At 39.5% G+C, this 26,371-nt stretch overlaps 1 protein-coding gene across 1 annotated transcript in view; it reads left to right on the top strand.

Annotated features, from left to right (window-relative positions):
- The window catches only part of VWF (von Willebrand factor), a 145,479-nt gene that overhangs the window by 53,959 nt on the left and 65,149 nt on the right, over window positions 1-26,371 (top strand). The window contains exons 21-31 of the mRNA XM_040595803.1: window positions 3,593-3,696; window positions 8,654-8,792; window positions 10,458-10,592; window positions 13,786-13,932; window positions 14,585-14,725; window positions 16,348-16,467; window positions 17,084-17,240; window positions 17,830-17,988; window positions 19,196-19,331; window positions 21,976-23,315; window positions 24,091-24,210. Of these exons, the coding sequence (XP_040451737.1) occupies window positions 3,593-3,696; window positions 8,654-8,792; window positions 10,458-10,592; window positions 13,786-13,932; window positions 14,585-14,725; window positions 16,348-16,467; window positions 17,084-17,240; window positions 17,830-17,988; window positions 19,196-19,331; window positions 21,976-23,315; window positions 24,091-24,210 (2,698 nt within the window). The remainder of the gene's footprint in view (window positions 1-3,592; window positions 3,697-8,653; window positions 8,793-10,457; window positions 10,593-13,785; window positions 13,933-14,584; window positions 14,726-16,347; window positions 16,468-17,083; window positions 17,241-17,829; window positions 17,989-19,195; window positions 19,332-21,975; window positions 23,316-24,090; window positions 24,211-26,371) is intronic.

Below are 26,371 nucleotides of genomic sequence, written 5' to 3'. Positions count from 1 at the left end.
CTGAAAAGTAATTACAAAGAAACAGATCAAGGATTGCTGGTGAACATGATGCAGTTGGCTAGTTTTGAATTGGAAAACTTGCTGGGGTGAGAAATTACTAATTAATCAATTGATTATTTCTTGTCAGAAAACGCAGAAACCCCCTTATTTCTTTCAACTGAAAAATAAGTTTTCCAGTTCCTCTTGACTTAATATTTTACATTGTTTTGATTTCTTTAAAATAAAGAAGTTCAATATTTCATGAAAATTAATTCTTTTTCTGTCTTTGATCATCTGGAGGGTGGGAAATTCTCCATACTTGTCACCCTTTTGCAAAGCAGAAAAGATAAATCATAACATATGTGCAGAAGTGTGGGGAAAAATATGCTTTCTCAGATTAGTTTACTGCACTCCAGGCTTTTCCCATTGGAAAATATTAATAAATATACAAATGGAGTGTTAACCACCTTTCTGGGGAAAAAGAGAAGCAGAACAATCAGAAAGTGCAAAACCCAGACACTCCAAAACTAGAAAATTATTTCTTTCAATTTCCAACAACTGAAGCAAAATTGAGGTTTAAAATTAAACCAGAACATTTTATTGTATTCTGACTGCTGGAATAAAACTATTTCTAAAAGTATGGTATGTTAGTAGAAAAACGAGGAAAAAAAACCCCAGCCCTACCCAAACCCTTAATCTTTTAATCAGAGAAGTTTTGAAGGTTTTTTTCTTCCAAACCTTTTTCAACAGAAGTTTAATAGAGTGCTGTTAGGATTTTCCTGTTGTATATTTTTCAGTGTGGGCTTATCCTATATTAGAACATGACAGAGTCTTCACAAGGAGGTGGGTACCAGCTTTCTGGTATGTGCATCTGCCCAAGGATAGTGCTTCATAAAACAAATATAAGAAGCATACAGCTAATACAGGAAAGAAAAATCAAGTTTAAACCAGCACTCTTTGAGTGGTCTGTCCTAACACGTTTTTGATTTGTCTGCACAGAAATGGTGACAGGCTGTTTTAGTTAAAACATATCGGCTATTGGGTTCTAATCTGACACACTTCCTTTACTTAATCCCACACTCCTTCATACCTTTGGCTGGCTTTCTGCTGATACCCTCAGGTGTATCAGAAGGAATGGAGTGAAAATCTGAGCTTTCCTTGACAGTGAGATACTCACCAAAATTGTGTTGACCAAGAGATTAAAATTCAGCCTCACCAAGGCAGAGATTGGGGAAGAAGAATCTTAAAGATTCTGAAATCTATAATGTTGTTCTTCCTTAACAATTGATAAGACAGAGCAAGGAACTGATGGACACTTCTGTCGTATCTCCGCGTGGGGGGGATCATCATCTAGTCAACCACATCCCAAGGATGCACCCTCAGGAGCATCATCACAAGTGTGTGAGGTGGTGCAAACAGCAGCTGTTCTCATTACAGACCTGTGTCTTTTCTTGTCGTTGCCTCCCCAACACTGATGCCTCCAATCACCTCCGGCACTCAGGACTGTTAGGTCTCCTGGATTAAGTGCTATCTATTGATGGATTGAGAGACTTCCAAAGAAAGTCCAGCTGTTTGTGAATAATGCCACTGGCCTCGTAGTACCACATAGTACTGTGCTCAACAGACTTGTAACACAGCGTGGCACCAGACTGCCAGATATACCTGCTTTTGGAAGTGGTGTCAATATGACCAGTAGATTGTGTGTTAAAATTAGCAAAATCATAACCCATCGAGGTTTTCAGGAAAAATAATTAATCTTCTGGTCAAAGTCCACTTTGGGTATTTATGTCCAGCTCTCTAAATCCCACCTACCCACGCACTCTGCAGCGTTCAGACAAGGCAGTCTTCTCTCTTTGTCAGTGGATTAACAGTTGTTGCATTGTAGCTTCATGGTGGCCATACGTTTGTGATGAAAATACTAATACCAGTTTATTAAGTTTCTAGAGTTGGGGGTAGGCTGTGACTACCTTCATGTCAATGTGTGAGGAAGCAAGTAGGAGAGGCCCTAATCCTTCTTTTACTAACCACATGTCTAATCCCAAGTTTTGTATCTAGAGGCTAGCCCTCAAGTCTCTTGTGAACTGTCTTGCTGAACACAGTGGAAAACTTCAGAAATGCAGCCATGAGTGTGAAATCATACATTGCTTTTTTTTCTAGAATGCCACCAGGAAGGAAGGAATTAAACACCCTTGGAAACGTATGGTCTTCCCTGGCCTGTTTTCTCCCAGTCATTTGTGGACATTAAGTCTGAGACAGAGCCCCAGCTCTATCATCTAGAAACGCATTTCTTTGTTTCCATCTTGCTTCTATCGGTGTGAGTTTATTTGGCATAAAGTAGCTCTCCATAAGCCCCAGAGCATGCGGAGCTGCATAAGAATGAAGAGTCTCTGGGCTGTGAAATCCTTTTTTTTTTTTTGTAGTTCCCTGTGGCAGTTCTAGGTCCCCATAGGAAAAGGCAGAGCTGTTCCACTTTATTAACCTGGCGTTCAGACTACATTGATCTCATTGGCCTGTATGTAATGGTAAAAAAGAAACTATTTTAATGAATTTACAGGAAGAGTTTAAAGTGGGAAGGTGATATTTTGTGACTTTTGAATGAGAGGGAGGAGAAGCACTCTCCATTTTGGTATTCCATGAAACCAGAGCCAAATCTACCTCTGGCTTTGCAGAACCATGACCAAGTGAAAAACAGCATAGCCAGCCTTGGTTTTGTTTGATCCTCTAAAACTGGCTGTCTTCAAAATGGAAAGGGAGTAATCACAGGGAAAAATAGAGGAAAAAAATAGAAAAAAAATCCCTTAATAGTCTAAAGGCATTACTTGGGTTTTTTTGTTTGTTTAAGCAGGACAAATGTTTTCTTGTTATACAAAGAGAAACTAAGATCTGTAGGGTAAAACTGAAAAAGAAAATAACATAGGCAGAACATAATGACCCATTTCCCAGCAACAGAGTCTTTGAGAGTGGAATAATATCTCAGGTGCACTGATATTTATCCTGCTTTCTAGGCAATAAGTAGGAATTTGAAAGAAAATGAGTGACTACTGCATTTTTCAGAGGGGAGTTGACAGGCAGGGGGGCTGTTTGGGGTGGGGGGGCTGTTGTCTATGACACAGAATCTGCATTTGCTCTTGGGTTCTTCTGGCACTGTGGCTCCTTGTCTTCTCGTCAGTGTTCGTATTTCAGTTTTTAGACTGGCTGAGCCCTGCATTGGGTTGCTTTTCTGGTAGGCCATCTGTCAGTTTGTTGTGTGTGAGAAGCAAGTGCTATTCACCTGCTCTTCATATTCAGGTTAGCCTATTTTATCTTCACCGCATCGTGGTTTTAGTCAAATTGGACTTTCTCATCATGACATTCTTCTATAATCTAATCTGTTATCCCAGCATCTTCAGCTGATGTTCAGCTCCTGAAGCAAGACCGTGATTTAGGTACCCATAGACCTATTTGTGTTAATGGGGAAAATGTTAGCGATGCCGTAGCTTTCTTAGCATAGGTAGGCTTGAACCATTTCCTCGATCCTTTCCTTTATCCTTTATCCACATGCTCTTGTGCTTACTTCTCTGCGTACTGGCCCATACTGACAGACATGCATGCTGACAAACTGTATGTTTTGTAGGTGCGGCATGAAAGCAAGTGTGTTGCTCCTGAGAGATGCCCATGTTTTCACAACGGAAGAGAATATGCCAAGGGAGAGACGGTGACTAATGACTGCAACACCTGGTGAGCCACTGGAATGGCATTTTTCCGTTTTTCTCTAGGGCACTGAACATGTTTCTAATAAAACCAAGAATTAATTATTTAACAGATCTATTTTATATAAAATCAGGTTTTGCAGTGTAGTAACACCCACATTGCGAAGACCAGCGTAGTCCCTTTCCACATTGCATAAAGACCAGCACAATACTGGGCAAACCGTACCTGGCACCTTATAAATAGGTGGTATGTGCAGGTCATCTGTGGGTACTAGCAAGTGGATTTGTGCCTTGATTTTGCAACACAAAATCACAATATAGAAGCCCCTCTGCAGTGGGAGGAATGGAGCCTGCGCTTTGTCACTAAGCTCTGCTGACATGCTTCTTTTTTTTTGCTGTCTGGGGCTCTTCAAATCAGTTCTTTTCAGCCAGAAGCATGCATCAGCAGAAGGGGTGTGATATGGCAGCTATAATATGACAGGAGCTCTTCAGGAAAATGTTAAAGAATCAGGCAGAAAGAAAGTTGACCTTTTATATCTCAAATGAGAGCTCAGTCAATTGATATATTTTAAAAAATACAAGAGAGAGAAAGAGCAGAAAGAGGGAGTTGGTGATATCTTCGTAGAAGAAAAGAGTAAGTGCCCTGTGTCTTTCACCCACATCCCTATCTATCTTGTTTGGTTCTTGAAAAAGAACTCTTAAGTTCAAAAGAAAGTGTGGGGCTGCGAGATTTGCGTGGAGGGAAGCCCTCAGCACAGCCTTGTATAAGGTATAGGGTGTTCGCCTGCTGGACAATTCTTGGCTTCTGCCTGCCCAGCAAGCTTGCTGCACTGGAGGTGCTTTGCACTCCATGTGTGCATGTAGAGGGAATGGTGGCTTTTTCCTGCAGAGCTCCAAGAGTCCAAGGTATAGGAAATCCAGCCACCAGCAGTGTGGAAACTGTGTTCTCTTTGAACTTAGACTTCAGAATCTCTTGTTCATTTTACCTGGAATGTCCCTGGCCAGCTCTGTGGCACCCCAAGAAGCAGCGTTTCTGTTACTCTCTGTGTGACTGGGTGGAGTTGGATCTGAGAACTGGCAACATTAAAGAGTCATTTGGTTTGGTTTTCGTTTGGTGCATTGATCTCTGAGCAACAGTGGTTGCAAGTGTTGTATTTTTAAATTAGTGGGACCGCTCCTAATAGTGTAAGTTAGACTTGGATATAAGATTTTATGGGTTTTTATGGAAATATTGACCTTCCAGTGTTTTGTTTCCTGTTTTTTTTCCCTTTTGCAGCTACACATTACATTGTGAATCATGTACTATAATTAGATGTGGGGAAAGTAGGTTTGAAGGGAGGAAGATGAAGCTGATATTTTTATGTAGATACATATGCTATAACCTGCTTACATTGCATCGAGGTAAAAATGACTCAGCTGAAAAACAGACAATGAAAACTTTATTGAAACAAGAACATTAAGGTGTAAAACTCCTAGGTGTGATTGTGAAATTTGCAAGATTCTTCACAGTAACTATGCACAGTCTTTTTATTTTCAGTCATTCTTACAATCTTCAGTCTTAAAATAGTCATAACCATGCTGCTTCATTCTTGTAACTGCCCCTTTGTTTCTGGCAATGCCATTGTAAGTGACATTTCCTCTAATACACAGAATTTTCTTCAATATCAGGGTCAAGAAAATGTTATAAATCATGTTTTTTATCATTGATAAAAAGTCTTCCTCTCATTTTAGGCATTTTTCTTGATTGTGAAAGTAAAAATGGAAATAAGGTCCCTTAAAAAATGTCACTAGGGCTTTTTTGAACTATGTGACTTCGAAAAGTTTCATGGTAGTTCTCAGCAAATCTCAAGTCAAATGTCATTTAGAAAGTGATATAGGAAATTACTATTGCTTTGAGAATTAATAAGAAATGAGAGTCTGCATTTTGGAGGTCAGATCTTCCTTTTCTTTTGTTTTTGCTTTTTGTACTGCTGTTGCAGGAGTTCTCATTCTCACTTGTTCTTAGCCAGATGTGAACACCTGCAAACGCAATATATGAGCCAGAGGTGTCAGATTTGGCGTTTACATTCAACTTGACATATGGGAGACCCTAATTCATGAACAACGGAATGTCTCCAAGACTAAGCCAGTGGCAAAACTTTTGTTATGCTATGCATTGGGAATTCATTGTAGATCTCAGGGAAAAGTTTGGAATAACATTTAGGAAGCAGTACACAGCAAAAATTTGCTAATCTGAATTTTGCTACACCACATACTTTATAATCTGTCCGTGCACATATATACAAAATCTTGGTTTTGCTCTACCTATTAGCAGAGATTTAAGAGCAGAGGGTGCAATAAGTTTCACGTTACTGAAATGTCATCCTTTGAAGAAAATATACTGCACAATATTATTATACTGTGAAGTGTTATCAAGATTAAACAATGCTTACACTTGGGTTAAGGCATTACTAGAGAACTTTGTTCAGTGCCCGGTTTTTCTTTGGTTAGCAATTTGATCTTGGGAAAGTATTTCAGTTTTTTTATCCCTGAGTTTTTACATCTGTAAAGAAGGGATAGAATTCCCCTTTCCCTGCCCTTATAGAGTTTGATTAGAAAATTCCTGGGGCAGTGATGGTGTCCATCTGCATTCATACAGCATTTAGTACATGAATGTTTGTCCAACATCAAGCAAGATATTGCTTACTAGATGATGATGATTATTATTATTAGATTATAGATATGGTGTAAGATGCTATTCGAACTTCTTGAAATGAATAACAAACAAAAGAGTGAGCAGAGTTTATGGTCTATTGACCTTGTTTTTTATTTTGATTGCTTGGTTTCTTGCTAGTTAGCAAATCAATTGATTTCACTGATCAAAAGACCATGGATGCCAAGGCAAATATCCCCTTTCATAACTGCAGCTTCTGTAGCAAGGCTTGGGGTTTTCCAGGATACCTCTGGAAAAGGGCAAGAGGATGGGGTGTGTGCTCTGAAGCCTTTTTTCATCTTTAGTTCTCAATTTTCCTCTTTCCTTCATTTTAACATGAGTATATTTACCTCCTTGAGCCTTATTTATCAGGGTGCCATGTAAGAGATCATTATGATTCACAGCAATGAAAGGATCAAATGTTCTTGGAAACTCTCAGAAATTTAATAACAATTGGTGTCAAATATGGCAGGTTTGGTGTCATCACAAAGATAGGAGCCCTGCTATTTCTTCTGCTGTCTGTTACACTAGTATAGTTACACTAAACCCAACTGAGTTACACCAAGATGAGGATTGACTTTCTTTGCATTTTGAATATCCACTCAGATGGTCACCATTTGGTTTTTTTTTTTTTTTTGTTTTGTTCTGTGGTTTTGGTTTTTTTTTTAAATAATTCGAAAACTAAAGCAACAAAACAAAACAACAGGTAAAAAAGTGCAAAAGGAGTGAAATAATAATAAAAAAGCAATCCTGTCCCTTTCTTCGTGGCATCACTGATTTTGTACAATAATGCCAGTGTAGTACAGCTGCTACAGCAGTGTGAGTATAATGGTGTCAAGGCCTTAATGCTGTACCTGATTGCTCTTCAGAATTCCCCTCCGCCTGGAAAAGCAAGTTACCATCTTGTTTTGCTCTGCATGTCGGGATGCCCCCTTTTTTTTTTTTCTTGCATATTCTGTCCTTGTGAGGAAGTCTAAGAGGTGACCTTGACAACATCCCTTGCAAGCTATATGGGCAGAGAACCCCTGGTGTGTCTCCTTTCATGATCAGGAGCCTTATTGCATCTCCTGTTGCATAAGATGTGTAAGATGGAGTCCTATTTCTATATTGCCAAACTTGGATTCGTCTGCAAGGGAGATGTTCTGGTTTGATCACAACAGGAACCTCAGGGTATCACACCTGAGGACATTCCTCAGAGAGTATATGTGTACCTATGTATGGAAAAAGAGATAGTTCTAATAATATGTGTGTTGTCACACTGTCAGGTAAGGTCTCCAACTGTCAGGTCAGATAAACTATATTGAAGAATTAATTTAATTTAAGAACAGAGACACCTCTTTGGAGAAGGGTGGTATTGTACTTTAGTATATAATCTGAATAAAAGCCACTGGGCAGACTGAATTATGGTTCTGGTTACTTGGTCCCAGAAGTTGATCATTAGAGTTAACGCATGTCCTTTGACATCAGTTGGATATTAAAATTACTACTATTTTGGCTTTTAATGAGGGAAGAATGGACAGCATTGCAAATAAAACCAGGGTTGATGATATTATACTTCATACTTAACCTGTAATGGTCCTTAGAGAGTACTTAATCTGTTTTTCTGAAAGGTTACTCAGAGCAGAGCAGCTATCCAAAATAAAATACTAACAGTATATTGAAATATTCTAGTAGGTTCTGTCCAAGCCTCTTTTTGTTAATAGGGAAGTTCAAAAAGCACATATTCCTGCATGCAGCTTGTAAGGAAAAGGGAAACACATTCCTTATTCACTTAACATGTTAATGTACTCTCTATCTATTTATGCACCCAATGCTAATGTACGCTAATTTATGTTAATGAGGGTGTAATCTGGTGCACAGTAGTGTACAGTACCGTAGTTATGGAAGTCTATCTAGAGAAGGATTCCAGCAGCCCAGGCATGGAACCCTCTGTGAGTATCTTCTCAAGGCCAAACACAGAGGGGATCTGCTGGGGACATGCCTGAGGCTGGGCAGCCACACGGACAACTGCAGAGGTTCCTTGCAGGGCTGCAGCCGCTCTCTGGGTTAAGACACACAGGGGAGCAATGCTCCTGTTTGGTCTGCAGTTGGTCACTCCCTGACCCAGGCCAGAAAAAAGGCAAAATAGTAGCTTATCACCACTCGTGTGTCTTTTGGACAATCTTCAGATCATGAGCTCCTGGAGGCAGAAACTTTTTCTCTTTTGCTTCACCTAAAGTACCTTGCATTCCCTTGCTTATTGTATACATTGGAAATAATGATAGCTGTCACTGACTCATTTTCTCTGTTACAGTGTGTGCCGTGGTCGAAAGTGGGAATGCACCAAAAATACATGTGATGGCACCTGCACTGTTATTGGTACAGCTCATTATTTGACATTTGATGGATTGAAATACAAGTTTCCAGGAAATTGTCAATATGTATTAGTTCAGGTAAGAACATGTCAAATGCCAATGCTGTCTGATAGTGTATAAGGTGTTTTACATGAGGAGAGAAGTCCAGCATTTGGATAAATCACAGCAAAATGTTCTTAATTACTAAGCCAGATGTGTGGTAGGGGAGATCAGAGCTTGTTAATGACTTCAAAGATGCCTTGAGAACTTTAAGGTTACATTGTGCTCTATAGAAATGAGTTAAGTTGTCATGTGTCTAGCTGGCAGTCATAAATCATACGATAGCAGCATGGTATAGGGGGGAGCTGTCTGAATCTCATCTCTAATAAGGGATTATAGATATCCATAAATCAGTCTTTCCTCTTCTCCACCAGCCTCTTTATCCTGTAGTGATAGCTTACTGTCTGACTGAGACAAGGAGTGCTTGGTGAACCTTCCCTAAATGCATTCAGAACACACTCTGCTTGTTCATTTTGGCAAAGTCATTGTCCTGTTCCATGCACCAACCTGTGTAGAGTGCATTGGTAATATTGATTTTCTTCCCAGCAAAGAAGAGAGGTGGATAAAGGCACAGTACACTAATATCAACCTGCAATTTGTGGGAGCAGTCAGAAATTTAGAGTTAAATAAGGTTAAGGCTTATCTACAGATGCAAATCATCATGTATTTAAAAATCTGTGTGCAAAAGAAGAAGGTTTTACCTGAAAATTTGGGCTAACCCTAGATGGATCCACAGAACAGTGTTCTGCAGTTACAATGACATGTTTCTTGGGTGGGCTACTATTTTTCCCGCAGACTGTTTTCATAGGCACATTCCTCCTTGCAGAGGAGGAATTCCTGGGGCAGGAAAGTGTGATAAACCTGTCTCTGGCTAGGTCTTTGAAATATGCTCCCACCTTGATGCCAGCTGGATTACCTTAGAGGAATGATCACTCTGACACTCGTGAGAGCTCTGTGTAAAAGTCTTATGGGCAGTAATAGCATACAGTACTACAAAACTACTTAAAACGAAAATGAGATCTGTTTTCCTCAAATAACAAACACAACCTACAGACAGAATCTTTTTCTTAAAGGCATGTACTGAAAAAAACCTCAAACAACCTGCCAAAAAACTGAAAGGCCTGAGATTCATGAGTCATATAAATATATTACTAACTCTCCATGCATCTCAGAAATATTTGACTTAAAAGAAAATCAATACATTAAACTATATAATTGCTCCCCAAGAAATAGGTTGACATCATTGTAATTATTATTCATGTACAGGTGGGAAAACATGGGCATAAAACTCTTTGCTCAGGACTGTGCAGCAAGTTTCTTTCTAACCTAACCTTCTAAGCTGATATATTTGTTTTATCATTAAGCTTCAGACTCTTGTTTTCCACTGTTAAATCAACCAATATCTGTGTATTGAAATGTATGCTGTGCATATTGTACATCTTTAAAATATCACAGAAACTGTAATAGCATGGATTCTCCCTGCCAAAAGATACCCTGCAAAATATGCATATGTGTGTGTGTCACTGGCAGTGTGGCTCACTTTTTAAGGGGTGGACCACATGAGTGTCAACACTAAGCGCAAAATAAATCAGTATAGGAACAATTGGCATGCCAACATATATCCTATGCTTTTTCTCCATAGAGCTGTATGTGTTTTTCAAATGTTCCACATTAATGACTCATTCATTTATTTTCATCTGATAGGATTTCTGCAAGGATGATTCTGGAACATTCCGGATACTAATTTCAAATGAAGGCTGTGGCTTCACTGGAGAAAAGTGCACCAAAAGGGTTATTATTCTGTATGAAAGTGGGGAAATAGAGTTGTTTAATGGAAATGTACGTATGCTTCTATTATCACACCCCCCCCCCCCCCCCCCCTTTTTTTTTGGGGGGAAAAGAATTTGATGTTGCTTAGTAAGATGAGGCATGAATGACCTCATGCTCAGTGGTTCTTAATCATAAAATGAACAGATGAGCAGGATTATAATTATCCACTTTGCTCCCAGAGGTATAATGCCATTTTGGTATTTCTGCTTGATGCCAACAAATTTATCTCAGATAAGATGGCTCTTCAATCTCAGCTCATATGAGGAATGTCCTTTCTAAACATGAGAGGTCTAAATCTATTTCAAGCTACTTTAAGTGCAAGGAAGAGCTAAGAAGTGACTGTCCTATGACTAGTAAAACTTGAGAGTTAATTTATCCATCTGAAGGACTGACCACACAGGAAAAAAAGAAGTCATGGCTCTAACAAGCTGATACTGCAGAAGCAAATACCAACTGTCCTTTCCCTTGTTAAATTGTCAGATGGAAAATCTAGATGACAGGATTCTTCTTTTTTCTCCCTTTCCAACCAAGAAACACTTGAAGAATTGACCAAGATTCACTTCCACTTCCCATGTCTCCCTTCATGGCAGGAAAAAAGCTTTCCGAAGAGCAGAGTTCAGGTTTTGCCTTGAGGACTGTAACAATTAAGACCGTCTGTGTGTTCAAACATTACAGAGCTACAGTGGATCATAGTGTTTCAATCGCTTCGTTTTCAGGAGTACTGTGCTCTGAACTGGCATCTGGACCAGAGATTTGCAAAAATGTTTCCAGCGAAATGTGAAACCGCTCTACATTTGCCTTGTTCTGCAGCAGAAAAGCTGTACCAGGTTTTGTGTAGCCTGCAAATTGCCTGCAAATTGCTGGGTGCCACTGACACTTGACAGGAACACTTAAAACATGATCATTATTCGGTGTCTGTGCAGGGCATCTTGACAGCATGTGGTCCATGTAGGCTTTTGGTTGCTGGAAGAATTGAACATAGGACATATTGGTTGCCCAAATGAATCCTTCATTTCTGCTGGTAAAGAATCCCCTGCCTGGGTGAGGGTGAATAGGAGTGCAGGGATCATTCCATAGAGCCAGGCTTTGTCTGAAATCTTTAGTTGACAGACTTTCAGAAAAGCTGTGGTTGCATTTGGACACCTAAAGAAGGGCCAGAAAAGACAGGTGGTGATTAGGAGTCCAGCAACTCCAGCAACAAAGCACATTTGGTTCCTGAGAGAGTATGTCCTTGCAAGAGCTAAGTCTGCAAGAGCTAATCCTTGACAATTTGTAGCTGTCTTTCTAGAGAGTTTAAGGCTCAGTGTCATATCTAGAACAGGTTTTCTTAGAAATAACAGCAACTGAAGGAGAGTTCAAGGAAAAAAAAAAATATATGAAGACCCTTAGGCAAATTCTTACCCAGTCCTGACTTCCTACACTCCTTTCCCACAAGAATCCTTAGAAGCAAGCTGGAGAATCAAGTCTTTTTTTGCCATTAAAATGTTTTCAAGCAGTAGTCTTTTAAGATGATACTTTTTCGAGAGCAGCTTTTAAGTAAATGGGGACTTAATTGAAGTATCTGCATGTTACAGTTCTGGCTCATGTTAAAAAAAAAAAAAACTATCACAAAATCATTTTTGCTTTTTTTGAAGCAAATAAATTTGCCAGTTTGCAAGGTCAAAGTTTATGACTTCATGGTTGGGCAAAAAGCCTCCATAAACATAGAGATTCTGTATTTTAGGTCAACCTCCCAGTTCAGCTTTGTTCTCTGATTTTTGCCTCAGTTTGGAAAGACAGTAACTACTATATTTAGAAGTTAAGTGTTCGAGTGTGACGCGACTGCATAGTAATATGGGCATAGGAGAAGATGAAAAAGCTTTCAGTTTCTAAAATATGTTTTAATATATTCTTTCCTAAAGACACTGAAGGCTCTAAGGCCCTCTTTAGGAAATCCCTGTAGGATGTGAACTGTCTTCTCTCGGGATAAAGGTTTCTGATGATAAACCAGAGATGAAGAGAATTGAATTAAAGTGCTAAGCTTTTACTGAGTTGAGGAAGAAAGAATAGTGGGATGAGGAAATATTTTGCTCTCAAACTAGGGAGTGGGTGAGTGATTTTTGGGCTTCTCTTTTGCTCTTGCTTTAATCACTATTTGTACTGATTGAAAGTTTTCACCTGCCTCTTCCACAAGTAAAGCAGTTTTCAGTTAATGCATTAATAGTGCTTAAAGTAACAGCCGTGCCAGACCTTTCTCTCCAAATGTTGTTAATAATCCTATTAGAGTTTCCATTGAAAGGGGATTATGGTGTGAAAGAAAGCATTTTAAATTAATCTCTTACCTTCTTAGTAGCTGGAGGCGGTGAATTTGCAGCCAGATGGAAAGAGAAAGAGGCACACAGGGGCAATGAAAGTGATGGAAAAACGAAAAGACACTGAAAGGAATCTGTCAAGATTTTTCCTGTTGGTGTAGCTGGGTTGGGAAGAAGGTCCTTCCTGACTGCAGAATTAGGCTCTTGTCCTTCAGAGGTCACCGATGCATGTGGTTCGCCCAGCTCATTTTACACTTAAAACCTACCAGCCCTTTTGTCGCTACCTTCCTCAGGAACACAGAATTATTAGTTTCCTAAAAAGATGAAATAAGAATAAAACATAATTATTCAGTGAACCATTGACCAATTACTGAACTGATCATTAATGGGGAGTACTTATATATAAAATAATAAATTATAATATAAATATATATATAATATTATAAATATATAAAATATAAAAATTATATTATATAAATTGTCCTCTTTATCAGCCTTCCTTCTGTTTAGCAGTCATTGATTTATGTATCAGCATTTGTGGTGAGTGTATGTTATGCCCTGGGAGCCCGAGGGACGTTCCCACATTCAAAATTACAGAAATGCAATGAGATGGAAATACCATACTTGTATTCAAATTTTCTGTTCAGAAGTGTTGTTTCTAAGGCAATAATTTGTCCACAGCAACTTTTCAGTGTAAGACAAGCCTGTATTTGGTCCCTTACCCATACCTGGCTTACAGCAAGTGCGCTGGAGCATCTGTATAGCGTATGGGAATTATCTGTTCTTTGAAGAAGAGCACATTTGGAAATAGCTGTTAACCTATGAGCACATGTCCCACCTGGGTAAGTGACCTACATGAAATAGCAATTAGAGACATGGTCAATAGCACAATGTGGGTTTTTTTTGTTCAGGTAAACATCAAGATACCTCCTAAAGATGACAATGATTTAGAAGTCATAAAGTCTGGCCGTTATTACATCATTTTGCTGGGCAAAAGCATCAGTGTGACCTGGGATCTGGCCATGGGAGTCTCAGTTATCTTAAAAGGCAATTTCAAAGTAAGTGTTTTTTGCTTTACTTCTTATTCTCACTAAAGAAGAGACTTTACCCTGTCTCTGGGGAATAACATTTTCTATGCAGACATGCTGATAGATTTCCATGGAATATTACGTACTTGTGTGAAAACAAAGGCTTTTTTTTTTAGTAATACCTTAAGGGTTGCTTACTTTCCCAGTAGTTCAACTGTAAGGGGTAAATTCTGGGTCATTGGAGATGAGCTATAACAGAAGGGATGAATGTGTGGTGCCTCGGAATAGCTATGCCTTGAGTGATTTCTTCTGTATTCCAGAAGAGCAGTCTAAGGAGCCAGATTTAGTCATGATGGCAATAGGACAGTCATCTCCAGAAATAAAATGGGATGTGGGCACGCACTCCAAATAGAGCCAACAGGCACCACTGATCAGAACTGTCATCTCGCTTCCTGAAGTCCTTGGAGAAAGTATGGTCCTACTTTCAGATAAACAGAATGGGAATAGGAGCTAAATATTCTCTGAGAGAGACTATGTCTATCTTAGTGAATTTGGAAAGGCCAAGGATAATTCAGTTTTTAAGCCTCGTGCCATTAAAACACTAGGCTAAAAAGCCTTAACAAAACCCTAAGCCAGTCTACAGATGTAAGATTTATATATTTTGTGTTTCTTTCCCTGCAAGGATCAAGTGTGTGGTCTGTGTGGAAATTTTGATGGAATCCAAAACAATGATTTGACCAGCAGCAATGAACATCTTGAAGTAGATCCAGTTGACTTTGGGAATTCTTGGAAAGTTAATCCATACTGTGCTGATGTTGAAAAGGTAATTGCAAATGGACTGTGAAAGCTAATTAATACCGGTTACAGTATCACTCAAGAGTGGGCAAAGAGGTTTGAAAGGATAAAAATAAAGAGAAATGAACCCCTTCCCCTACATTTTTGCCAAATAATATTATTTCTTGAAATCTGATAAAAGATCAATTAACTCACTCTGCGCTGCCTGGCTTCAGTTGAATGTTAAAATAGCCAATCTGTATGGTAAAGGCTGTTCATAGAGTTTGCCAGCTCAGATGCTTGAAATCCAGGTATAACTGGAAATCTCATTTTAGAGCTTAATCTAAAAAAACCCCAAACAGCTGTAATTTCCAGACAGCGGGAGTTCAGATAAAAAATTTGTATTTTCCTATCCAAATTTCTGTATCCTGAATCTTAGTCTGTCTGTTTATGAACCACTGGATGCACAGGTTAATTTCTTTCTATATGCTTCTTGATCTATTTTAAAGAGCATTCAGTTATTACTTTCAGATTGGAGAGGCTTGAACAGAAAAAGCAAGATACAGGAGGGCGTATAAGACCGTATTGCCACTGCTTCTGACTTTAGAGGAGGTTACCTGCTATCCGAAAGTGTTATCTGTGCCCTGGTGCCAGAGATCAGGGGATTTCATGGGGTACTAGTTATGCTACATGTGAGAGTATACTTCTTTTCTGAATGCAGAGTTCTAAAAAAATGAAATTGAATAATAAATTTGTCTTGAGCTGACAGATAATTCTGGGCAAAAGTATTTCCAAACCAAAAAGTGAGAGGAAAGAACTGGAAGGCAACTTGTTTTGACATTTGTAAAATGAAGCATTTCATTCAGATGATGCTTTTAAGACAGAAAACTTTCTCTTGAATATTCAGCTAAATTTTCAGAGAGGGGGAAAAAAGGCCTATTTCAGACCTTTCCTTAAGATACGCACATTATCAGAACATAAACCAAATGATTTATTTTTGATCACATGAAATCTTTTGTGTTAGCTTGCTAATTATGGGCAAGTGTGACATAGCCACAGTATTGTCTTGCTGAATATCACTTTTTTGATACAACTTGATTGGAGCACAGAAGTTGTGATAATGTGGAGTGAGACTGCAGGGTATGACTGGGAATGAGCAACTTCTCATTTCAGTGTAATAGCTGTAGGACGGAACCTGCAGACTGTCTTTGTGACAAGTGCTGTGTCAATACTACTGCTCCTTGTTCTTAGATAAATTCAATGGGAGAAGGAGAGACTACTGAGCCAGTCTTATTCAGCAGTGGCCTTGGGTATTGTCTGCTGAAGACTGGTCATATTTGAGAATCTCGACGGCCTTCTGTAGAGCTGTGAATGATCATTTTTCAGGACGGATATTTGGTACAACGGGACTTTGTGTAATCAAAATGCCTATGTTAAAACTGCAGCATACAAGGTAGAGCTGGAGAAAATGTAGGAGGTGACCTACTTTGCGTTCTGCTGTGGCAGGATCTATGCCTGTCATACAACAGGCTGAAACTTTACTCAAAGAAGCAATTTCCTTTGTCATGAAAAATTGTCTAGGGCTAGTGAGTCTGTTACTTCACTCTGAAGAGTCCTGAGTTCCTGAAGGCAAGGCTAATGCAATGTGTACTTGTCTCTTAAAATATTAAGCCCAACCGGGAACAGACCTTGATGCCTCCACTGTGTAATGGAAACATAGTGAAGCAGGTGATGGTGGAAACATCATGCAGCATTTTGTCTGGGGATCTCTTTGAAGAATGCAAAAAACTTGTGAGTATTGTGTCGTGTGTTTCACATTCTTCAATTCTGCACGATCTGTGCTGACACTAATGACAGCTGAGGGGAAAAATAAGGTTGTGCTGACAGCATACAGGACTTAGGGGAGGCTGACTAGTTGGTGTTCTCATCTCTGACCCTGTCGTGTAGTTGGTGCTTCATGGGAAAATGCAGGATACCACCTAGTAGTAAGCTACAGAATAACTTTTGCTTGAGGGAAATTTCGCTCAAGACCCCAGAGACTGGCACATGAAGTCAAGCACAAGGGATGAGATTTGAGGGGAGGGGTAGCTGAGCTAATGTAATGGCATTCAGACTGCATTCTACCCAAACTGATGCACAAAAGGGTATGGGGACACGGCCCAAAACCATATAAAGTTACTCCATATGAGGAATATTAAGGGACAATAAACTATGGTGTCTATAGCAGCTTTGAGAACATGGCCCAGTCTGAGTCCTTGCTGGCGTTAGCAGAAAGATCTGCACTGATTTAGCTGGCACTTCAACTCCTGGCAAATGGAGCAGCCAAATCATCTGAAGGTTGTATGTCTACAAGAAGGAGATGAAGGGAATCATTGAGTGTACTGTACCTCGTATTTCTCTTTTGTAGGTGAATCCTGAGCCCTACATAGATATTTGCATGTATGACACTTGTGCTTGTGAATCTATTGGGGACTGTGCTTGCTTCTGTGACACTATAGCGGCCTATGCACATGCCTGTGCACAAAAAGGTGTTGCTGTTCACTGGAGATCACCAGCTCTGTGTCGTAAGTACAGGGTGAAAAGGTTCAAGCTTTTAATCACTAAGTTGTTGGCTCAGAGAGACTGTTCTCATCCAGCTTTGCTCCCTCTTATGTCCAGAGAAGTTCACTCTAGTGGGACTGCACTAGCAGCTCACACTGACATTTCCAGTCCCTTTTCTGTTTATGTTCAGAGGCATACCTGGAAAAAACATTCCCTCAATTAGGAGATATAGTAGTCTGTGGTACAAAAAAATCTAGAGGAGGAAATGGTTTCTGTAATATACATATATTTTTTTAATTAAAGCTTAAAGTTTGTTTTTTTTTTTTTTTTTTAAATTTCTTTCATCAAACCCAAGTATCTCTGGTTAGAGCAAGTATTTCATTATTTGAAAAAAGATGCAGGTGTGAAGAAGTGGCCTACCCTGGATGTAGTAAAAAATAATATAGCGAAATAAATAAATAAATTTAAAGATGGAAATATCTTTTTCTGTATATGTGTGGTCCCCTTTAGACTGGATTTGGTGGTGTAGTTCAGAGAGGCATCATGAATGAGAGGCATGGTGAATACACTCTGCTTTGATTATTTTTTCCTCTGATTCTTTTACTGCCATAGCACAAAGCTGTGAGGACCTGAATAAACAGGAATTAGATTATCAATGTGAATGGCGATATAATACCTGTGGACCTGCTTGTCCTATAACGTGCCAGCACCCGCAGCCTTTGGAGTGTCCTCTGCAGTGTGTGGAAGGATGCCACGTACACTGTCCTGCAGGTAAGTCCATCTTTTCCTTTAAGGAATTACTTACCTTTTTTCTGCTATGCTTCTGGTATTTGTTGGTATTGCTGTAGAGTTTTTTGGATTTTTTTATCCCTAAGTGTTCCTGTTGCATGAAAAGAGGTCTTACAGTCCAGAAAGATTCACAGATTTGTAAGGCTGGAGGTTGCAAAATACTTAGATGTAGCAGTTAATTCCTTAACAGGCTTACTGACATGTTTTCACTGCAGTTTCTTACTGCATAAGGAGGAAGGCCATCAGGCACCCTGGACTGAGTTTGTGAACTGAGCACAGTGTGCTGTGCATGCCAGGTGAAGGGCATGAAATGGTGCCTAGAAGAGGAGAATGAAATACTACCAGCAAAAACAAGAGCAGATAAGAATGGGGTGATAAGAAAGGAAGACAGGAGGATGAGGGGCTGTGTAGCGACAGAGGTTGTTGACTGTAGTTAAAGTAGGGTACGAATTTGTGTTGAATGCTCATAAGTGCCCACCTTCAGCGTAACTGCTGCAGTAGCAGAAACATGTTGTCTTGACCTGCTTACTATCTCCAAGGCTCTCGTGCTGCTGAGAGAGCCCAGCAGGCATCCTCCTGTGAGCTTGGGTTTCCAGTTTAACTGTTCCTGACAACAATCTTGTTGAAAGGTGAAAGGGAATAATATGGGAAATACGGCATGAGGGAGAAGAAAGACAAACAGAAAGGGAAAGAGTGAAAGACAAGTGAGATCCAAAAGGAGAGTGAAAACTCAGATGAATAAATAGCTCCTAAGGGCAGAATGAGGAGGCATGAAGGCAAAGAAAGTAGGTATTTTAAGACCCCAAATAGCTATTTTGGGCCCTGGTATCTCTGATTAGAGTATGGTAGGGGATACTGGGAGAAATAAATAATACATATGTAAAAAGAAAAAATGCCATTTTCTCCTGTCCTCTTCAATGCTTTCTTCTAAAGACATATTCCCCTTCTGTATGGTACTGGCAGTTGCAGGTTATGCACTGAGTTAAGCACTTCCAATATCTAAATAAAAGTGGTTATGAAGAAAGGAAATATTACCCTGTGTCAATCTGGCAGTGGCCGTAACACAGCACAGTATTCAGAACACTTGAGCCCAACTCTGAAGCCTTATGTTTTTCATAGTAGGGTAAATGATTAGTTTTGCAATTCATAAAACCTGGCATCTTTATACTACCGTGCTGTTTTGAAACAGGGAAAATACTTGATGAACTGTCCCTGGATTGTGTCAGTTCTGAAGACTGTCCCATGTGTGCAGTTGGAGATGTCAAGGTCCCGCATGGAAGGAGAATAGTTTTGAACAGAGAGGATCCACAGCACTGTCAATCTTGGTATGATGGGATTATGCAGTGAAACAGCATGCTGTTCAGTAGGATGAAGGGAGGGAGATGAAGCACATCCACGTGAATATGTTTTTGGACGTGACTTTTAATGTACTACTGAAGATGAAGCTTGGAAACCATCTTTTATGTCAAGAAATAATATTTATTCACATGCAATCACATACAATGTGATTCACATACATATTCACATACAAGCTGAAGCTGAAGTTTTTCAGTGACAATAGGGGTTATAGGATGTCAGCTGAATTTAAGCAAGTAAAGTTCATAAATTTATTTCGAAAAAGGCCTTTTCCCATGTGTAGGTGGCCCTGCTGGCTTCAGATATTCCATTTCTTTTTGTGTAAGGTGTGATTCAACATCGGTAAAGCCATCAGACTCTTCTCTTCTGCCAGTACTAAAAAAATCCTACATATAGTACAAGATCTGAATGTGCACTCAGTCTAGAACTTGCTGAGATTATTAGCAGTTGGAATTGTGTACTATTGTTGGAAAACCAATTTCCTCAAGATTTTAAGATGATATCCCATGGCCTGGTCCTGCATGCATGCATTTCAAATATGATGAAATTAAGGGCAGGGTGCACCATGCTGTGCACCATGCAGGATGAAGGCCTTCAGCTGCAATGGGGCACAGACTGATTTTCATTCTGTACACTGCCCAGTGGCATATTACGCCATGGCCTGGAGTATCTGGAAGTCTGGCGTTCTCCAGATGTCTAGACCCTTTATGGATACTTTCAGTAGTCACAGTGCTGTGAATACAAGGGGGTTTTCCATCTTCTATTTTGACCATATTTAATAGAAACTGAGTTGTAAAACTGCAGCAGCTATTAGCCTAGACTAACGCCTTAGCTCCAAGTGCTCTGAACCTCACAGAAGCTCTGAATGGGTATGAACTTTGAATTCCTGGCCTCTTGCCAGGGCTGGCGTATGTCTGTCTATAAACCCAGGGCATACGACTGTTAGGCTAATCAATTAAATATATATATATATATATATATATATATATGTATTTTAATTGTATACACGAAGAGCCTTGAATTCCATCAAAAGGTCAAAAAAGAGCCTTCACAAATGAGTCTCTGTTCCCTAATTTTTATAATCCTTAATAATAATTTATCTTAAATGTTGATACACTGGCTGCTGCTCACAAAAGATTTCAGAACATCAGGAAAACTTACCTCACTAGGGAAACATCCTTTTGCATATCTGTCACCTAATTTAGATGCCTACACCATCTGTACAAACAATAGAAAATATTGCACAAAAATGAATTTTATAGCAAATATCCAAAGGAAATTGGAAACTAGAAGAGGTTCATTCATATTAGGATTAAAATAATAAATCTTCTGTTGCTATACCTTAATGCCAAAAGTAGCTGTGTGTTCTTCAATTAGGAATACACTAAAAGCAGCTTGGAAAGAACATGGTACTTAAACTAAGGTGCTACGTGTAAAGTGGAGTCTTTTCTTGGAAAAAGGGCAGCTTCTTCCAGTATTGACTTGTTTAATTTGTACACCCTTGGTTTTCTCTGGCAGTGAAAACAAGCATTTTTTGGTCCTTGCCCTTTCATAAATTTTTCCTGTTCTGTTTCTTGGACTGTCCGGTACAACAAGGAAGATATACTGACTGAGTCTGTATCACCCTGTGCATAAGTACAGTCACGTTCTTTGCTCTGATAAGTGAAGAGAGTCATGCAACTAGGAATTAGAAGGGCAGAAGTGTTAAAGCCTTACTGAAGATAGAAAGAGATGAATTATAAACAAGTCCCTGAAAGGTGGAGTGTGGCAGAGGTGAAAAATCTCATGGTGGTACAGAAGGACGAATAGTGGAAAAGGCAGAGATGGAGGAAAAAAGAAAAATGAGAGCTGAAATGGAAAGGGGAAGAAAAAAAATTAGTAAGAGAGGTGAGTAGAAATGGTGAGGGAAGACATAGGACTAAAAAGCTATAGGTGAAATACGACATTTAATATGAGAAGAGGGACTGAAAAAGAGGACATGGTAAATAATAGTAAGATAAGAGAGACATAAAAAAAAATGGAGGATGAATGTGTGCCAAAGCTGTGTCCAAATTAAAATACTATCAGGAAAAAGAAGAGGAACACAGAGCACTGTAGAGGTAGAAACAAAGACCTCCTTATGGAGTCTGTTAAGTCGTATCAGAGCTAAAAGTGTCTTTCCTACTCTGGGATTTTACTTTGTGTTAGCTGCCTCCAGTTTGCCTCATGTTTTGCTTTCTTATGAAGCAAACCAGATCTGCCAGTTCAGTCCACCAGTGGCTTGTAGGCAGCTGTGTTGCTGAAGCTTAGTGGGTTTCTAGACAGTTTCCAGACACAGATTGTACATATTCTGCCAAAGGCTCTTGTAAGGAGTTTCCTCTGACAAACAAGTCATAGTATGTCACGTTTCCTGATCTAAACAAACATGCATTAACATACAGGGTTTAGCTGCACAATACCTTGTGGGGAGTTGTGGGGAAATGGGATGGGGAAAACATCCTTCACATCATGTTTTGGTTTTGTTGTGTTTTTGAGATGTTTAACAGTTTCCGTATGGACATTATTTTATTATATGTGGGTGACGTTTATTGTAAGCATTGATTTTTTTCCACTTAAATTTGGTGATTTTTGTAGTCTGTGTGAAGGGAAGAACTTAACCTGTGTACCATGTGAGCCAGGGGACGACACCCTAATACCGACAACACCTGCTCCAGAGGAGGACATTGAACTACCACCCAGTGAATACTCATGTAGCAAGATGATGGACTTGGCCTTTCTAATGGATGGCTCTAACAAGCTGTCAGAGGAGGACTTTGAACAGCTGAAGACTTTCATAACTGGCATGATGAAGAAACTCCACATCTCCCAAAAGAAAATCCGAGTGTCAATTCTAGTGTATAGGGCTGGCCCCACAATCTATCTTGGCCTTAAAGATATCAAAACAAAGTCCCAGATGAGAAAAATTGTCCAAAGCATAAAATACACAGGTGATGAAGTAGCGTCCGCTGCTGAAGGCCTTAAATACACTGTGTTTCACGTGTTTGGAAAAGCAGAAAGGACCAATGCTGCCAGAATTGTAGTGCTATTTATAGCAAGCAAATCTCCAGGAAAACTCCGCAGCCTCCTGACAGCTCTGAAGAATAAAAACATTGCAGTAATACCTGTGGGGATTGGACCGTATGTTAATGTGGAGCAAATCAGGTTCATTGAAAAACAGTCACCAGCTAATAGAGCCTTCCTACTGAACAACATGTTAGAGCTGATGGAAAATCAGGATCTCCTCATTGATCATCTATGTGATCTTGGACCTGAAGAAAGTTCTCTGTTACAAGTAACATCTCTTCCAACAATATCCAGTGTTCTAGCTCCCACGTGGGGACTCACAGCACCACCACCCTTTTCAGAAAAGCCCACTCGCAAAAGGTTGGACATTGCTTTTATTGTGGAAGGATCTGACAATGTAGGGGAGGAAAATTTCAAGATTGTCAAAAAGTTCCTTGAGAGGGTGATCACAAGAATGAATGTGGGACAGGAAGATATTCATGTTACAGTCATGCAGTATTCAGAGACTGTGACTCTGGAGTATTCCTTCAGGGAAATACAGTCAAAGGAAAGTATTATTGAGAAGGTGAGGAGCATACCCTATCAAGGAGGGAAGGCTACTAACACTGGGAATGCCCTCGACTATATTTCCAAACACACATTTACAGCAGTGAATGGGGGCAGGCAAGATGTTCCTCACTTGGTGTATATGGTGTCATCCAGTCCTTCCACTGATGTTATCACACGACCTCCCAGGAGCATAAATGTTATTCCCATAGGCATAACCCCCAATGCCAATATTCAAGAGCTCAGAGAGATCAGCCAGCCTAATAACCCGATTATCTTGCATAGTTATAGTACACTTATTGAAGAAGCACCTGAATTAGTGCTGCAGTCGTGCTGCTCTCGTAAACTTTGGACAGAAATTCCAGGTAAAGTTGGATGCATTTTCTGTGTAATTTCCTTTTTCCTCTGTCCTGTCTCCTCCATTTCCCCCTCACATCACTGAAATTTGAAGGGTTCCCATATCTCATTTGGTGTTTTGTTGTCCAAATGCCAAGAAAAGAGCATTTATCTTCACTGGAGGCTGAGAATACTGCCCCAGTTCAGCAGTACCAAGCACGGACCTGCAGCCAGCCTTCTGCAGGTTCAGCAGTCCTTGGCTCCATTGCTTAGTAAAGTACAGTAACTTTCAGATAGGTTGGAGGGTTACAGACAAAAAAAAGTTATTCTCATCTGCCTGCCTCAAGCAAGTGAAATTATACTTCCTTTTTCCTGAAGAAACTTCATTTTGTGTGTTTGTTGTGTTTTGTTTTGTTGCTTTTTTTAGATTTTTCCCTGGTAGAGGTGGTGATGTGGTGTGTATTTTGTAGGTTGTTGTTTTTGGTTTGGTTTTTTTTGTATTGGTTTGGTTTGGTGGTTTGGTTTTGTTTGGGATTTTTTGTTTGCTGTTGGTTTTGTTTTAGTCTCCTGAGAGTAAAATAGCATTAGTAGAAAAGCAGGAATTGAAATACCCATGTATCCCACTGAATATAAATCTCAAGGTTTTCCCTAAAGAGGCATCACTTATGGCTTCAACTGATCGTTATCCTGCTTTGCTTTCCCAAAATGCAGGTATCTCTGCCCTTTCTGCTCCTACCAGTAAATTAGCAGATGTTACTTCTGGTTATCATGCATAAATAACCTCCCCCCATCCTCCTTCCTTAGAGCTGTGCAACAAACCAATGGATGTCATGTTTCTTCTGGATGGAAGTTCCAATATTGGAGCATCAGAGTTTGAGGAAATGAAAAACTTTGTACGGGCTTTTATTGAAAGGGTTGAGATTGGTACGTATCTGTCTGTTAACTCAAACACATAAAGACATTTTGTATTCTTTTGCTTATACAGGACTAAACAGCTGTTCAGTATACGTTTTTTAATTTTTATTTTTAAATTACTTACTCCAATCCTTCAAAAAAATTTAAGTTTATACTGGGAAAATCAGCCTAGTAAAGCTCTTGGTTCAGATGCAGTTCAGTTTCCTCCCAAACCAAGCTGTTCTGGTTCAGGTGAGTAAAGGTTTGACACCCAATTCAGGGAATCGTGTGATGAGGAATAACTTGGACAGCAGCTTTCATGAGTGCTGCCCTTTATACTGTACTGGACATAAGAAATATGTGTGCCAAACAGGCACGGAGATGGTGGAAATTTAGCTGAACTGTTACTCTGTGACAGAAAAGCAGGAATACATTCTTGTTTTCAGTTCAGTTCTGGATCAGGTTCAACAAACTGGAAATTAATAGTTCAAATTCAGATCTGGTCCAAGTAAGAATAGATAATTCAGAGGGGTTTTGGTTCAGGTTTGGTCCAACTGCAAGGTTCTGGTCTTTGGAACAGGCATTTCTGGTTCTGACCACCCTTTTTTGGCTAACCAAGGCTGCTGGAACTGACTTTTTACAGTTTATTTCCTGACCCGTGTTGAATGACAGACACTTTTTGGGAGTGCTAGACTCACTCTGCTTGCACAGTATGTACTGGTAGGAGGTACACCTCCAGTTAGGTCACTCAGCAAAGATATCAGCGCAGCCACCCTGGCAGAATGCCATACTATCCTGCACATACATGAAGGGACCCTGTGGCACATGTAGTAAGTTAGGACATCTCGTGCACTTGCACCAAGTCCATCTGCATGGCAGGGGCTGCACAGGATCCTGTGCTTTCCCAGTCGCATTTGTTTTAACAAACAAGGGTTTTTTTATGAGAGTTGTACTTCAATTCAGCTTTAAACCATTTCCATGGAGCAAGTGCTGTTGCTGCTAGTGTTTCCCACTGGCGTTGACCTTTTGTATTATACCTGTGCTTTCAAAAGAGTTGATTACCAGCACTTGTACTAAATAGAGAGCTCATAGAGGAAAAGTATAGCATTTCTGTATGTCTACAATAACTTAGATTTTTTAGAGATTATACATGGAAGACACTGTTTCTGAAAACTGTGTGCATGCACGATATAGAGAAGCAAGCCAAGTGAAATAAACACAGACAATAAATCAACAATTCCTTTTAGCCTAGCTGTTTTCCTTATCCTTGAAGCCTGTAACAGCAAATGTTACATCATTAACAACAGGACAATAATAATGTAGCTATGAAATGGCTTCTCACTACAGCCTTGACTTTAAAATTTTAAAGACAACTGCAGAAAAATTGTAAAAGTATGGTGAGTACATGAAATCACAATTATTATTAACTTCAATCTTAAATATTTTACAAAGCATTGATAAAGAATAATATGCTTTATACATAAGTATCTTCAGTATACAGTAGAAGTCCTTCTAAGACAATGAAGAGAGAGGTACAGCCGATGATTATAAACAATGTATTGCCCAGTTCAGTTCTGCAAGTCTGATATATATATTAACTGTCTGTATCAACCCTCTGTTAATAGTTTCATTCATACTTATGTAATGTATAGGCAGAACTAGGATGTCAGAGAATAGCAGAACTTGGAATTTCTCTTCATTCACCATTGCAGGTCACGTTCCCGGGGTGCACTATGTCCCATGCTGCAGCCTGATGCATGTCACTCAAGTGATGTATGGCAGAGGGAAATCTGCATGAAATGTAGTCATCTGAGGAGCTTGGCTTATGAGACAAATGGGGCACCAAACTACTGCTCTTGCAAGACAGTATACACATTATAAAAAAAATGTTTAGAAAATTTTAAAGTGGAAAAGGAACAATATTTGGAGATCAATAAAGTGAGGTTTGCTAATCATGGTCAAATTGATCTGAGGTAAAAGACTGCATGCTGATTCCTGACAAAAAAGCAAACCATTTCTAGCAGTTCTTGCATATTTTTTCACCTGGGAATAGTTCAGTTTTAATCGTTTGATTGAAAATGCAGCTTTCACACTGATGGAAAATCACTGTCTAGTTGTGCTTAATGTAAAACACAACCATAATGTATCCTTTAGATTTATTTTAAGACATTTGTATGCATTGCTTAAAATG

The sequence above is a fragment of the Falco naumanni genome, chromosome 5, assembly GCF_017639655.2.
Source record: "Falco naumanni isolate bFalNau1 chromosome 5, bFalNau1.pat, whole genome shotgun sequence".
Classification (NCBI taxonomy): domain Eukaryota; kingdom Metazoa; phylum Chordata; class Aves; order Falconiformes; family Falconidae; genus Falco; species Falco naumanni.
This window is presented reverse-complemented; position numbering and strand designations above follow the sequence as displayed.